The sequence below is a fragment of the Gadus morhua genome, chromosome 13, assembly GCF_902167405.1.
Source record: "Gadus morhua chromosome 13, gadMor3.0, whole genome shotgun sequence".
NCBI classification, from domain to species: domain Eukaryota; kingdom Metazoa; phylum Chordata; class Actinopteri; order Gadiformes; family Gadidae; genus Gadus; species Gadus morhua.
Genome location: NC_044060.1, coordinates 22,200,806 through 22,216,770, shown reverse-complemented (window position 1 = coordinate 22,216,770; position 15,965 = coordinate 22,200,806). Strand labels below are relative to the sequence as shown.

Sequence of the window (15,965 nt, the reverse complement as noted above, 5' to 3'; positions counted from 1 at the left end):
CCTCTTCCTTCTCAGCCGCAGGATTTGTAGATGTTAGGGGGATCATAAATATATGGCCTGTTAAGCCCTTTGTGACTGTACCTGTGATTCAGGGCTATAAGGTTCATGTAGGTGATCGTACTCCTCAGTTCAAATTGACTTAAATGTTAAATAAATGACTTGTGTTTAGTGTTGTTGTGAAAGTGTACTATGGTTTGGATGATATATGAGTGGAGTCTGAGTAGAGGAGGGAACACCGCCGTCTTACTGGCTGTTCCCCTGAGTAGAGGAGGGACCACCGCCGTGTTACTGACTGTTCCCCTGAGTAGAGGAGGGACCACCGCCGTGTTACTGGCTGTTCCCCTGAGTAGAGGAGGGACCACCGCCGTGTTACTGGCTGTTCCCCTGAGTAGAGGAGGGACCACCGCCGTGTTACTGACTGTTCCTCTGAGTAGAGGAGGGACCAGACCTGGCAGTTTCCTCAGCCGGCTGCAACACACTCATTCTCAACAACGCTTCCTAGCTTAAAAAGTCGCCATAATCAGTAACCTTGGGGATAACACGTCACACTTCCTTCCTAGAACCCAGCCCAGAGTGTTTGAATTCAAGCTGAAACAGAGTGCGAGGCAGTGGAGAATGTGTGGGGGGAAAGGTGCAAAATGCTAAAAGCTATGCATTAACTTTTTCGGTACCACTGTACAAATAACACAATATACGGGTGTTGGGAACCATTACAGTGGTAATTCCACGACGTGACGAGCAACCAGCAGCACTGGGAAGCCTTCTGAACTGTTAACGGCTTTCTTTAAATAGGTGTCATTCGACTAAAGTATATTTGCATCCAAGATACCCTTTCTCGGTTTCTCACCTTGAATGTTATCATATTATTGGTCATCCTGAGCAGTTGGCAGATATCATGGCACGGACAGCAGGGCTCCCATGAAAACCCAATCAATGAAACGTAATAATAATATTATTCACACCTGGTTCAGGATGTTATTAATGTAATTGATGTAAACCATAAAAAGTTTGTCTTCATATCACCATCAGAAAAGCCCCATGATGGAACAGTAAAACGATCGCCTCATCTATCTCTGTTTTATGGAAAGCCCCCCTAGACTCCAGAATCTAGCGTCCATACAGTCAAGGCATTGGTTCACATACAAGCTGTTAGACAGCTCTTGAGAAGACAGGCGGTAATTGCTGCTATTTTACTCACTCACTCATTCTGCTGAAATGCGCCCCTGGTGTTTGCCTCCTATATTGAGCCATGGGGCGTTTCTTCTTATTAGATCCTCCTTGCTGACACACTATTTGTAGAGGCCACAGAAACTCTAAAGGATTTTGTATATTACCAATGATTATTGGGAATCGGACCAAAACAATTAGCCAATTTGCTTTTCAGTGGACCTCCAGACATGCCCAATGAGAAGAAAGTAGAAATCCACTACATTAATGAATTCATTATACTTAACTTCATTGATGTGGGTCTGACGGTAAAGCAGAGTGTGACCGCTTAGAGTGCATTTTAGAATTTGAAACAGACTTACTTTATTGCGGAATCAAGCATTCTCCTCATGCATAACATCTTAACATGACGTTGAGGTTTAATTCACTGAGTGAACCCAACTGTGCAGGGCTTAAGATGCGATAGAGTGATTTCGAGCGCTTAGATTCTATTTGTGCGCTATGGCCATCTCAGCCAAAACAGCCCAACCCCGCTCCTCCTACTCCCTCGTCGGGCCGGGACGCATATGGTCTATGGTCAAGCTGTTTCTGGCATGGGGGAGATCTGGCCAATCAGTTACAGGAAGAACCATCATCACATAGGCCAATCAGTTACAAGAAGAACCATCGTCACATAGGCCAATCAGTAACAAGGAGCACGATCGTCACATAGGCCATTCAGTTACAAGTAGATCTACCGTCACATAGGTAAATCAGTTACAAGTAGATCTATCGTCACATAGGTCTATCAGTTACTTAAGCAATAGATCACGCCAGGCTGTGGTATGTGCTCATTATACCACTGTTAAGGGGCGTTGTCCGGCCCCGACGCGCAGCGGAGGGCCGGCGACCCCCTTCACAGTGGTATAATGAGCCCATGCCACTGACTGAAGTGATCTATTGCTTTTATACAACGGTTACTGTTATGGCAAAACGAAAGTCATAGACACACTACATTTAAAAAGAAACCAAGAAAGTCAAAGTAGCCGTTTTATTAAAGACTACCAAAAAGTAGTCCCTCCTGGCTGCCTTCAAAATGCACGACGGTCGCTATGCAACACACTTTAGCGTCCCTCCGAGAGAACGGTTGTAACGGTTTCCACATCAAGGCGCGGAGTGATACTTTCACAAAATGATCGGGCGTCATAGCAGTTATGTATACGCTCATTATACAACAGTTAGGAACCAATCAGATCGCTGGATTTAGGGCCCCCGTTGTTTAAAAGTAGATATATAACCGCAATGTTCCACTTATAAACCTGAACTGCAGCCTCATTCACATGGTCAAAATGTCTATTGATAAGCAAGCACACAACATCCAGTAAACTCCAAGCACACATTTCTCAAGTGAATTAAGGGCTTTCTTCAAAGCATATACCTGAAAAATCTTTGAAATTCTGGGGAAATTAAACATTTGTAGTCAAGAACACTAACGGAAGAAATCTAAACATGACAAATATGGAAAAATGGTTAACGAAGAAGTTCCCCGGGTTCCCCGGGTGTAGAGATTAATATTATGAAAGAATTTTGAGTCCAGGTCAATCTGGTGAGGAGAAATAAGCCTAATTCATGATTTTTTACAATAGGGCCACCTTTGGGTGCTGTATCACAAATGTCGGTTTATGGGTAGTGGGGGTTATTGGTAACCATACCTGAAAATGTCAAGAGTTTTCGACTCACGGTATAGGCTGCAGTATGACTTTTACAGAAGTCATACATAAAAAAACGTTACAGAAAGTACAGGGGAACAAGCAGCTTCGCTGCTCGTGCCCTAACTATCGTCACATAGGCCAATCAGTTACAGGTAGATATCTACCGTCACATAGGTTAGAAGTAGGGGAATTAAATGTCATTATGTTACACTGAAGCCTTGAGGCCTACCAAGTCTGATAGATATCATGTCCCAGACCGAGCGACCGTAGTATTTCTGCTTGGTGGGTGACAGAAAGAAAGGTCCACATTGTTTCGAAGGAGATAAGGTAGGGTTTAGTTGTAATGATGGCAACAATGACTTTAACTGTTTCAATTGAATGAAAATTCAAATTATAACGCATAAAGAAGCTAAAAACTCCCCTCCCCTTTTATTTTGTTTTATATTATAGCCTATTGCAGCAATTAACCTTTTTAATTATATAATGATATGAATAAACTTATAATGACGAATCATGCAGATGGGAACTCTCTGTGCGTATGCTAATTTGTTTCCAGCACATAACAATTAGTTTGTTTCAGAGGCTATGTTGGTACATTTGAGAAACACATTCGCTTGAGGGACAAACGAGGGACCAGACCTCTCGGATTATTATTTATGGAACGAACAGCTAACAAAGAATCGAGGAGAGGAGTACTCCAATCTGGTCATATCGCGTTATTCCAACACAACAACACACATACACACACACAAACACACACACACACACACACACACTCACACACACACACACACACACACACACACACACACACACACACACACACACATACACACACACACACACACACACACACACACACACACACACACACACACACACACACACACACACACACACACACACACAAATAGCATATATTACTATTATTTTAACAAAATAAACGGCTGGGGTGTGTCCTTTTTCATGGTTAAATTCTATGTAAACCAGGAGGAATGCTTCGCAGCTCGGGGCATGTTGCGTGGTTAAAATGACGTAGCTATTTGATCGGCTCATGGCCGTATTGTGTGTTAAACTATGAGGCGGGATCAGAGGGCGGCCCAGACCACCTGGAATACGAACTGCTGTACCTGACCACAAACAAAACACTAATAACATCATCTGAATGAGGAACGTCCACCATTTACATTTAATGTGTCCTCTGATCATAAGAGTTGCATTAAAGAGAATCACCCAGGCCAAAGGCCATGAACTGTCCACATCCATGTCACACCTGCCACGTGGAGAGGCTCACTATACAACTATAATCAGTTATTCAGACATTGGTATCCAAAGTTATGTAGAGCTGGCCAACAATACTGTCAAATGTATCTAGGTACAAAATACTAATAAAGTAAATTAAATATATCAACATAAATTACAAATAACATGTGCAAACAAGGTTTGCACAATATTATTATTAAAGAAATGCATAAAGTAGAGGCATTTTTGTAAATATTTCATGTTGGTTTAAGCATAGACAGGGTTCAAGGTTGTGTGATGAAGGGAAAACTGACACGTTCTGCTCTATTTTGCTTGTAGTACCTTCCAATTTAATTTGTCATTGGCTGACGTCTTGTAATCGAACCAAAACAGTTTGATTCATTCTCAACCTGTTCTGAAACCCCTGGTCGCTCAAATACATTGGGTCGCTCCACCTCAGTGGCCGAGGCAGAGCCAAGTCTGACTGCTTGTATAGACTCTTAAGAGCAAGCTTTAGGAACATGATGCTTTTCAACTTACATCTTTCTTCATTACTGCAAAGTTTTAAGGGCAGAGAAGAAGGAAAAACATGGGGGTTTCATTTGAGGCCTTGTTTTATACATTTGTGGCCACGTTTTGTTATTTTGTTCCCTCCTACATTTAATTCCCCTCGTTATATGAATTTCTTTCCTCAAAATAATTATTTTGCTCCTTGTTTGGCTTATTTGTTCACTCAAAATAGTTAAATTTGTTACTTAATTTACTTAATTGTCTTCTCACACTCATGGCCCATGATCGAATCGGTTCACTCATAGCACTACTTTGAAGTTCACAATTTTTAATTGTTAATATATAAATCTGGTTCCCTGTGTACTGCACTACTTCGTAGCAACAATGCACCGTACCAGTCTGAAATAAACCTGGTCTATAAAAAAATAAAAATCTTTTGGGGCACAAAAACATCACTGAAATGAGAACAGTTAAATTATTCTCCAATCCATGAAATCAACCAGAGAGTTATTCCATGATCATTACTCAAAGGTTTATGGGCTTTAATATATTTAGAATAAAAAATATTATAAATTAACCCAGACAAATTGTAACATATACAATACATTGATCAGTCTATTTCATCTAAAGATTTTAAACCAAGAGAGCCATTACTCAACTTCATGCCGTTTTTCATTGTGATAATAAAGTGATATATATGGCGAAAGGGGTGTCAATGCACCATACCTAGTGGATGTGTTAAGTATTATATGATTATATATATTATATTATTATGTCATACAATCCTCCACCACAAATCTCGGGCTTCAGGGAGATCATGCTCCCCTGGATCCAACGAGCATGCTGTCATTACATTGAGTGGCAGCGTCTACTGTTGGGGCTGACAAGAGTCCTCCATGCTGCTGAGAACGCTTTGCCACAGCCAGAGACGAGGGGGGGTGGGGGGCACTCCAATCAGCAGCCAATTAACTTACAGCCAGTTAAATCCCTTTGGCTCGCTGTTTATTCTGCTGCATTATTCGCTCAATACACTGACAGAGAAATCAAAGTTTTGGTGACTGCAGCAAAGTCGGCCCGTCCATAACTCGATGGAGGCCAATGTGTGCTCAGCAACTTCCACACAAGACAGTATATTCTGTGTCGTATACAGTAACAACTCATCACTTATTACCAATGCTTCATTTGTGGAGCAGGAGGTGCAGGCCCACAGAGCTGATCTGGCAGGTGGGGTGGGGGAGTACAAAACACATCAAAACTACAGTGGTAGGCGCACAGACAGCTTGGTGCCGCTGGGCTGGAAGTAAACAGGAATGACAAAGCACCACTATGTACAGCTCACCGGTAACACATACTGTTGCATCTTCCGACATGACAACGGAGCCTAGTAACCACGATATGCCTGTTATACATAACGATGGGAATTAGAATTGACCATACTCGTTTTTTGCTGAGGGTATCCAAATTAGCTTTGAGGTTTTACTGCACTTACACTGTTACAACTAATCACTTTAATATCAATTCTGCTTATTTAAGACTGGCATGACATTCTTGGCTAAAGGTAAGATCTTTTTTTCTTAAAACAATCATAATCCATTTATCATTTGTACGTCCATACGTCCATTAGCACACCAAAGACCATTGCAACAGTGAAGAGGGGCGTGTGCATGAGCATACTATTAAGAAACCAAAGAGCTGTCAGTACACCCCCACTCCAAGAGACTGATAGAGAGGCAGAGACACAGCGTCAGGCAGGAAGAGACATCTCCTGCTTTAGAAACGCAGACTGATGACAGGAAATCAGAATGAGAGACGGGAGCGTGTGAATGGAAACGCAGACGCCAGGCTGAAGGATCCGTTTAGCTGCTTCGGACTAAAAGCTCTCGGTACTTTGGAGGGTGACGCAGCCTTCTTCTTTGGGTTAGGTTGTCAGATTGTACGCTTAATAGACGTTAAAAGGTATTTAAAAGTCTACATTTGGGAGGAATCTGACAAAATTAAAGAAAGTGTGCTCTTTAAAAAATTTATGAAAGCTCTTTCCAGAAAGGTTCCCGAATGATATGAAAAACACAGACTGGCTGACCGTGTCTTTGGGGGAAAAGAGTAAGAAGAACATTGATCCAGTACAAGAATACATGTTACCACAGAGCATTGTCATTGATGCCAGATACTGCATCCTAACTGGTACTACAACTGGTTCTTACCTGGTTCTCCTCATGAGTCACCCTCATCTGCTCCTTCAGGATGGACGTCCGAGCGGCCTCCTCCTTCCGCATGATCCGTTCCTTCTTGAGCTCGGGGCTCCAGAAGCTCTTGATGCTGTTGGTGGAGGAGCCCAGCTTACTGTCCTTCAGGTCAAGCTCTCTGCGCAGCAGCTCGTTCTCCCTCTGCATGTCCCTGAACTGGGCCTGCATCTCCAGCAGCTCGCCCCCACTGCTCCGCACCGCCTGCCTCAGCAGGGCCGACGGCACCCCCTGGTGGTGGTGGTGGTGCTGCAGCATGGAGAGGGAGCCCAGGTCACTGTAAGACAGAAGGTCAGCGTGGGGCAGCCCCACTGAAGCAATGTTGGGGCTGCTGCCCATGGCTGTCACGCGGCCCCCGTACATGGCCCGGCTGGTGGCTCTCCCCAGGGTCATGGTGCCCTTGGGGTAGGTGGCAGTGGAGCCCACGCCCTCGTGGTCGCTCAGGTACATGGGCCCCGAGGTGGCGTAGGCCGCATTGAGGGACTGGATGTTCTCCATGGAGAGCGTCTTGCCCCCCGCACCACCCCCGCCCCCGCTGTTGGCCCTCCGGTGGCCCAATCGGGGGGACCTGGGCAGGCGCGGGGACCGTGCGGGGCTGCTCTCTATATGGCCTACTGCCCTGGCACTGCCGTACATGTCCTGGGTAAGGTGGATGTGGCCACCAGGGGGTCCTTGCCAGGGGCACGCTGAAGTGAGACTGCTCCTGCTTGCTTAATTGCATAGGACTGCTTTAATTCATGCAAGAACAGGTGGGTTGCTCTGGAGTCAGATCTGGGGAAGGAAACAAATAAAAATTATTGTGAAAGACATTTGGGATATACATTTTTCTATAAAAGCCAGATGTCAAACTATTAATGAGCAGGTAGGAGAGAGATAAAGACTATAAAACTTCTAAGGAGCAGGTAGGATTTAGAAAAGGGCTAATCAGCAGTAAGGAGTTAGCTAAAGACCGAACAATTGATATTCAGGTGGATATTCGTGACAAACTAGGAAGGTAGGAAGGTTTCTTGCTCAACAATGCTCTTGAAATATCTCACAATGTGACATGCAGGCCTGCCCTGAATCATAATGAAGACGGGCCTCAGCCGTTGAGCTAGAGATGGAGATCTCCCCTGCATGGGGAACAATCTGGAGAGGGACGGCTCCCTGAGGTCGGGACGTGCCTGACTCACCACCGAGCGGCCTGCTGTCACATTTTGTTGGGCTCAGATTGGATGTGATCCCACTGGGAGACCCAGCATCACTTTGGCTTCCCTCAAGCAAACCATTCATCTATGTCCTATTAATACCAAGCCCCTGAAATACTGAAAGAGATGTGAGTGTGGGGTCGATACTAACAAAGTTAAGCCAGGTCAAGAGAAAGTCATCCTAGACCAGACTTTACACTTGCACTTTAGAAAAACGACATTTAATCTGATGGAGAGATCTGTGACTCCAAACTAAGGTTATGTTTTTGCCAATGAGGCTTGTTTGAATCTGCCTAATACATCTTACTACTAGAATATCAGGCCTGTCGCACCAGTTACTCAACGTTACTCATGTGCGCATGTGCCAAGCAGCCTGCAGCTCACACACACACACACACACACAGCACGCATGGACGTATACATACACCGCAAGCACGCACATACACACCGCATGCACACACACATCACGCACATTCCGTGATCTGGCCTTGATTAAACAAATGTATTCGTTTTCCATCTATTAGTCTAATTAATAAGGAAATCAAATCCAATTTGTTCAATTTATTGAGCATTTTAAAAGGAAAAAAACACTCTAAATCAGCATGCTGAATCGAAACGAGTTGAAAGAAAACCATCATTTTTGACAAGAATATGAATGAACAGTATTGCAATACTTAAGGCACAAACTGAAATTAGATTATAGTAAATTTAAGGCACAAACTGAATAGATTCAAGTAACTGAAGCACAACAGCAAAAAGTATAAGCACTGGTGGGCTTTGATATCAACAGAACTCCACTTGCAGCGCATGGGCCTGACTCGCATTACGCATGATGCTTTACAGAACATCAACAAAAATATATTATGTGTAAGATGGAAATATAGTGTGTCTAAAACATTTCCAGTTAACATAACACATAAGCCCACCTACTGCATCACTCATTCTTGTTAAAAGAAATGAGCATATCTACGTGCTCGGGGGATAGGCGGATGCGGAGGCGATTTACAATCAAGCCCGCCGTGGAAAAGACTGCGCTGGAGCGGAGGTTGCCGGTATAGCCAAGTATTCCAAGTATTAAATGGCATTAGTATACATGTTTAATGAACAATATGTAGTTAATATAGCTAATGAATATATTTAATTAACTTTAGGCCAATAATCCGCTTCAGTTTTAGGCTAATAATCCGCTACGGTTATTCACATATTCAAATAACTGTGCCCATACCTAGCGCACACACACGCGCGCGACCACACACCGCACGTCAAGACAAAGGCAGCGACACACTTGCCGAGTTAAGACGTTATGTTTTTAAACATAACGGCTTTGCCATGGACACACCAGGATTTTGATTGTGAGTGGGCTTCCAGAAAACTGGATGGGCCAGTTAAAAAAAAACGGGTTCCCCTTCATCTCCGTTTCAGTGCTCTTCTGCAGCACTGAGGACAGCGACTCAGTAGCCTACCTGTGTGGCACTTGTGACGCTGTCCTCAGCTCAGTGCTGAAGCGGACAAAGACATACACCATGGCAGTAAGCCTAACTTCCTTTATCTCTTTTGTACGTTCAATACACAAAAAGACTGAAACGGAATTAAATCTTTGGAGTGTCTGTATCTCTCTCCATTTATTTACCTAGCACGGCTGGCAGGGAACTGTCCAAAGTTATTTAACTGTTTCTTATAAATTCAGAATGATGGAAGAACTGTATGGACATGAAATAACAGCAGCATTGAATCTGACACAGCTGCTAAACACAAACAGCAGGAAAACGATCAAAAATGATTTCTGCTGTAGCTTATTTCTTAAGAATAATTAAATTATTAACATATCTGACCATATAAAGAACAGCATGGCAGTCCGAGATAACTATAATAAATAATCACAAATGCACACAATTCAATTCAAACTTGCTTATGGGACTTGGGGCTCATACAGCAGGAGGCGGCAGGGTTTTGTGCTGAACACAGCAAGAATTTCTTGATATTCAAGTGAATCAGTCAATTCCCTTTCAAATGAAAGCGGGGACAGAGTTCAGTCTATCTGTCAACATTCTTGTCTCCTCGCTCCTCCTGCTCCTCACATTGTTTTTTGCTGAATTTAAATGAAAACAAGCTGCTTTGCTTTGCTTTGCATTTCATATTAGCTAATAGCTAGCTACCGTCTGTGTCTGTCTCATTGAGCTTGCTTGAAAAGCTTGCGCGCCAACGTCATCCATTTCATTTGATCACTTGCAGCCTGTGGGCAGGCAGTCCACACGTGCGGCAGAAGCCGCTGATTGGCTGAGAAGCTTTGACTCAAAGCTTTCCTCAGGCTGCTTATTGGAAGAACAGCTAGAATGAAAATCACTCACTACTCACTATAGGCCACACACGCAGGTAAGAACACACACGCACACACCGCAGCAACACAATGCCCAGGTAAGAGTTATGTTTTTAAACATAACGGCTCCGCCGTCGACAAACTCTCCCAAGTAAGATGTTCTGTTTATAGACTGTAGAAATTGTGATAAAATAAGGGGAGAGACAACTTCTCACCTCGACAAGCAACGGCAGGTTGTTCATTTTGTCATTTAAGAACCGTGAAATTCAAATATCGCGGGAAAGGCACGTGCGAAAACTCTAGATCAACACACAAGTTACGTGATCTTAAAGAGACAGAGTCCCTATAACACAATGAAAACATGTAAATAACACAGTATGGTGAATTATGTCTATAGAGTCCACCACAAGACTACACTTTGTAGCTCAAATGTAATATTACCCTCATCCTTGAGCCTCCCGAAATGTCTTTATACTTTGTTGGTCAAACTTAGTATTACCCTCCTCCTTGAGCCTCCCGAAATGTCTTCCGATACTGATATCCCCCTTCCCCCCTGAGGCCTGTTTTAGTTGTTTTACTTTTCTTATGTTTTGTGTGTATGCTATGTGTGACTGTAGGCTACTGCTGCCTGTCTTGACCAGGACACTGGAAGAGATGTTTTATCTCAATGATGATTATTATTTTCAACTAACCAATAGTAGTTGCCTTGCATTTTAAAATGTCAATACACTTTTCAGACCTGAATAAAAGTAAAAGCGATTTAATAATTGAAAAACTACCCAAGGTAGTATCTTCTCCATAGGAAATGTACCTTATATATAAATGAGGAGTAGAAATGACAATCAGCCTGTTGCCTTTTGTCCGCTGAATGGTACTTAACATTTAAAATTTAAATGTTGGCACTGCTTTTAGGAGTCATTTGTGGTGAACGAATGTTATACGTTGTTACATTATAGGCAAAATGTTATTATATTATGTGCTCAGAAATTTGTTAAATTATCGACTGGGGTTTCCACATTATTGTTATGGGTTTAGATACAACTAGAGGTTCAGCGCGCGAAAGGCACGTGCGAAAACTCTAGTTTAATAAAAAGTCGCTATGGATTAATTGAGAGCTGCAACACAACAACAACAAACACAACCATGCAGTAGAGTTAGCAGTGAAATATCAGACAAGGATTTATAATTCATGAATAAATCCCATCCTAAAATAATCGGATCGGTTATCGAAGATAAGGAGGACAAGTGACAGTGACCCAGATTAGGAGAAAGTTATGAGAATCTTTAGAAAGAAAGAAAACGACTGCAATAAATTGGTGAGTGAATATAGATTCCTGGGGCAGTTCTACTCCCCTGATTGTTCATTACAATACTGACAGTCTCTGGTAAAAATAGAACTGTGTGACAAAAGTGAATTATCACTTTAAGAGGATGGTGATTCGCTGGCTGGAAATAGGGTACATTTTTCCTTCCGGGTGGCACCTGAATCTCAGTCACCAGTTGCCATGGTGAGCATTGGTGACATCTGGGCCAACAAAGATAAACGCACCTGGCCAGTTTCAAATAAGATTGGAAAAAAAACAAACTACAGGATAAAATCTGACCAATTCCAACACAAAACAACGTATAGAAGAAGGCCAGGCAGATCCTTGTGCCTTTAAGCCAAGATGGCCACAAGATGGCCACTAACCTCCTCCCAACCAACAAGCATGTCTTGGCCAGCATTTCTATTGTTTATTTATAGAAACAGATGCATTATTTACAGATTTCCTACAGATTTTGAGCCTGTAGATTCACGATGAAGAGACGATAAGCCCAACATCTACACGTACATCCGCACACAACTCAGAGCATGCAATCTTGTAACTCTTCAGCTTAGTATTGCTTTGTTGTTTTAAGGTAATACTCAGCGGTGTCGCATACGCAAGTGTATTCCTTATACCCACTGTAGAAGCTCCAGGATTTACGTAAACCCACAAAAAATGCGCAATTTACGTAACAATCAGAGTACTTAAGCAGTTTCTTGGATTATCTGTACTTTACTTCAGTTTCTGATGACTTTCACTTTTACTTCACTACATAAAGATCTAATCATACTTTTGCTCCACTCTACATGACTCATCGTTGCTCAAGATAATGAATTATCATTACAGGCTACTTTTAGCATGTTGCGTATGCATGCGAATAACTGCTGATCTCACTGACAAGTTAAGGCACATCAAGTCAAAATTGCCACCGCATGTCTGTAGGCTATAGCTTAAGCAGAAGTATGAACACATCCACCTACCTAGCCGTAGTAGTCATACACTAGTGTCACTAATGCTAGGGGAGGACTGCCGAAGACAAACACCTGTGACCTTAGTTACCACAATGTGTACCTATATATGTACTTCTTTACTCCTACTTTTGATACGTACATTATCAAATACCGTGTCGGGAGATGTGACAGCAAACAAGCAAGGAGAAACATTGCCCAACATGCAGAGGGGAGTAGGGCAGTGGGTAATGTGTGTGTGTGTGTGTCTAGCGAGCGTGTGGTTGAGTGAGTGGGAGCGAGCAGGCGCCAGAGAGTGAAGGTGAATGAGAGTGGAGCAGCGGAAAAGGTTAGTGGTGACGTTGTCAATCTGGCAACATATGGAGGCTATCAGTAACAAGGCTCCCTATATGGACTGGCAGTTCTTGGCACACTGGCAACTGTAAAAGTAGATCTTGGTTCAAACAAATGTCGGGCACCCCTGGTGTAGAGCCTAGGGCACAGACAGTACTACTGGTAAACATGGTTGTGGTGTGGGGCACATGCACAATTCTATCTATTCACAAGTCAATCATCTCATTTCGGAGTCACCAGCTTACAAGGAAAACAGCAGGTGGTACCTGGGATTTCTTTCCTGAATAGACCATTTATAATAATAGAAAAACATAAAAAAAATAATTTAAACTAAGTAAATAAATGTTAATTCGGGCATTCCATCATATGTTTTTAATGAATTTGTGTTTTGTAAATCAACACACTGGGAGCAGACGCAGGTGGCTGACATTTTCCTCACAATGGCCACAGCCTTTTGGCATTAGTACTTGCGTATAAACAGGTCGCTGGCAAACTGTTTGGCACCAAAGACAAGAGCAAGGCATGTCATCAGATCTGTCACAAAAGGTCCTCTGAATAAGAAATACCAGGGCAGAATTAATTTAAAGATCAAAACGGGTTCTGCCATATTAAAGGCCCCCATTATGACGATGAGATAGCAGATTGTGTAGAGAAGCAGTCCGCCTCCCAGCAGCCACAGCCCTCCGAGTGACTTGCCAATTAACCTCTGATGCCAGATTCATGACACACTGTAGATGCACTGTAGAAGGCCAAATAAATGCTTATGCCAAATTGATGTAATGCCACATGCATATGTCCCATAGATGCTTAGTCAACTCCACATTCATGACACACATAGATGCTAACGCCATAGAAATGCAAACGCAACGTACATGACACACATAGATGCTAACGGCAAAGAAATGCGAATGCAACGTACATGACACACATAGATGTGAGCCTTCTAACCCCACTTGGACACGACCACACTTTTTAAACCAACTTACTTGAGGTTTTCTTTTTTTTGGAGGGTTGATGGTTGGCAAGTCGCAAGGATGAATGTTTTATTCTCTATATTAGGAAGATTATTGCATTTGATTTATGTGACTTGGCAGCTATTGTTTATGGCAGCCACTGTTCAGAAGTTGAGTATGAAATGTCCCGTTTTACATTAATTCCTGCTAATACGCCACCTCGGCCATTCTGTGACTTCCGTTCCCTTTTTATTAAAGATTAAGGTGCATCCACATGTGTAAGAAATAAGTGGGCAGCCAGCTTCTGTTACACAGAGCCAAGGAAACCTCAGCAGCCCATTGTTAGATAACATGAGTCCTGAGACAAGTGGTGCGGAAACACAAGGCAGAGTATATACAGATGCTCTAGAGCCAGGGTCTGCCCCGTGGCCCTGCTGGCCTACCGAGCGTGCCTGCTAGGGGCCCGTGGCTGGATTGTATTTCTGAAAGGCAAACTGTGCCATTTAATCATGTGGCCTTATTCATGTTTGACTTCATAGAGTAAAATGACATTCAATTAGTACCAAAACAAGAGAGGCAATGGCCATGTATGAAAGCCTTTTATCTTTTAAACCGAAACAACCTCCATAGTTGTCCTTAGCATGAATACATTTTGATATGGTATTGACATTTGAAATATGAACTGGTCTTTGTGTCTTTAAACGACTGCCAACATATATGTGACAGTTCAGGCAGTTCTTGACTAAATTTAAAGCAAAAGTCTATTCATCTATATTTTAGGCGAAGAACTTTTATTTTTTCTAAAATGCTCGAGGCAAAGAATGCAAAATGAATATTCAGCTACACAACCAACAAAACCTTGGAAGAATTTCTACATTGATATTTGCATTATCTGCATATTACTTAAAACCAAGAAAGCCCTTCTTGTTCTTTCTAAGGTTATTGAGTGTTTTGGTCGCCAGTCCACGGACATCCCACCGGGTTCAGGGGTTGGTCCAATGAGGGCCATATTGGGAGAAGGTAAGGCCACCTTTCAAAAGTAGCCCTTATCACGAGAGCACTTGTAGCTGTATTTCACGCACTAGGAAGCAGAATAGACGAGGTGTTGGAGGCCTGATCAGGTTCCAGACGGCTTCTCGTAGTAACCCAGCCCATTAACGCTGTCACCGAGGATTGCAGGAGACATATGCGACACACACCTCCTCTCCAATTAAAGTCAGACAACTATAGGAGCAACATTTTGAGAAATATTGGGATAAATGACTGACTGTCTTCAACAGTAACAACTTCAACTTACATAAGAAACGTTAATAAATATCATTTGAAAGGCCTCCGTTGATGAGGTCTGCCTCAGCGGGCTCGTCGTCGAGCGGTCGAGCAGACCAATTACATCTCAACATGGCAACGATTCAAGAGGAACTCTTGCTTTCTTCAAATCAATGACTGATACAGAATGAAGCTTTTAGAGCAGATCCTGCGTGTTTTACGCTATCCATCTAGCCAGCTCCACGACCACTGAATGTCAATTCTTTTTTTACTCACAGATGCTTCCCAAACCTCCGGGCAATGGACGAAATCCTCATCAAATACGGACACGTACAATTTGTAACATTGCATGGTGAACATTCAGTCATTATTCGGACTAATATCCAGCAATGGTACCTTTCAACGATGATGAATCTTCCCCATCGCTTCGCGAGACGACATCGTCTTGCCTCCATTCACACCATCTCCGTCCTGCGCTGTGATTGGCTGGGGGCGGACACGCGCAGCCCTCCTCCACAGGGAGCAGCATCACCACCGCGGGCGGGAGGGGATGGGCGGATGTGATGCGAGAGTCTCTCCTCCACAGATGGTGAACATCCGCTCGGAAACACTAACTATTCAGACTGGTCTTTATAGCAATTAACAAGTCGCTCCACTACACAGCCTGACGACAGCGACTATCGTTCACTTCTTTCCCAGGTCAACGGATGGAAGACGTCCTAACCAGACTTCAATATACTGCCCCACACACTGGAGCGTTTTTATCATTAGACTTATACAGACA

The 15,965-nt window shown here is 43.1% G+C and overlaps 1 protein-coding gene across 1 annotated transcript in view; it reads right to left on the bottom strand.

Annotated features, from left to right (window-relative positions):
• erc2 (ELKS/RAB6-interacting/CAST family member 2) overlaps positions 1 to 15,657 on the bottom strand; it is a 53,694-nt gene extending 38,037 nt beyond the window's left edge. Inside the window, exons 1-2 of the mRNA XM_030375348.1 lie at positions 15,578 to 15,657; positions 6,812 to 7,621 (exon numbers count right to left, since the gene is read on the bottom strand). Of these exons, the coding sequence (XP_030231208.1) occupies positions 6,812 to 7,486 (675 nt within the window). The 5' untranslated portion in view covers positions 7,487 to 7,621; positions 15,578 to 15,657. The remainder of the gene's footprint in view (positions 1 to 6,811; positions 7,622 to 15,577) is intronic.
• Between the last annotated feature and the right edge of the window lie 308 nt (positions 15,658 to 15,965).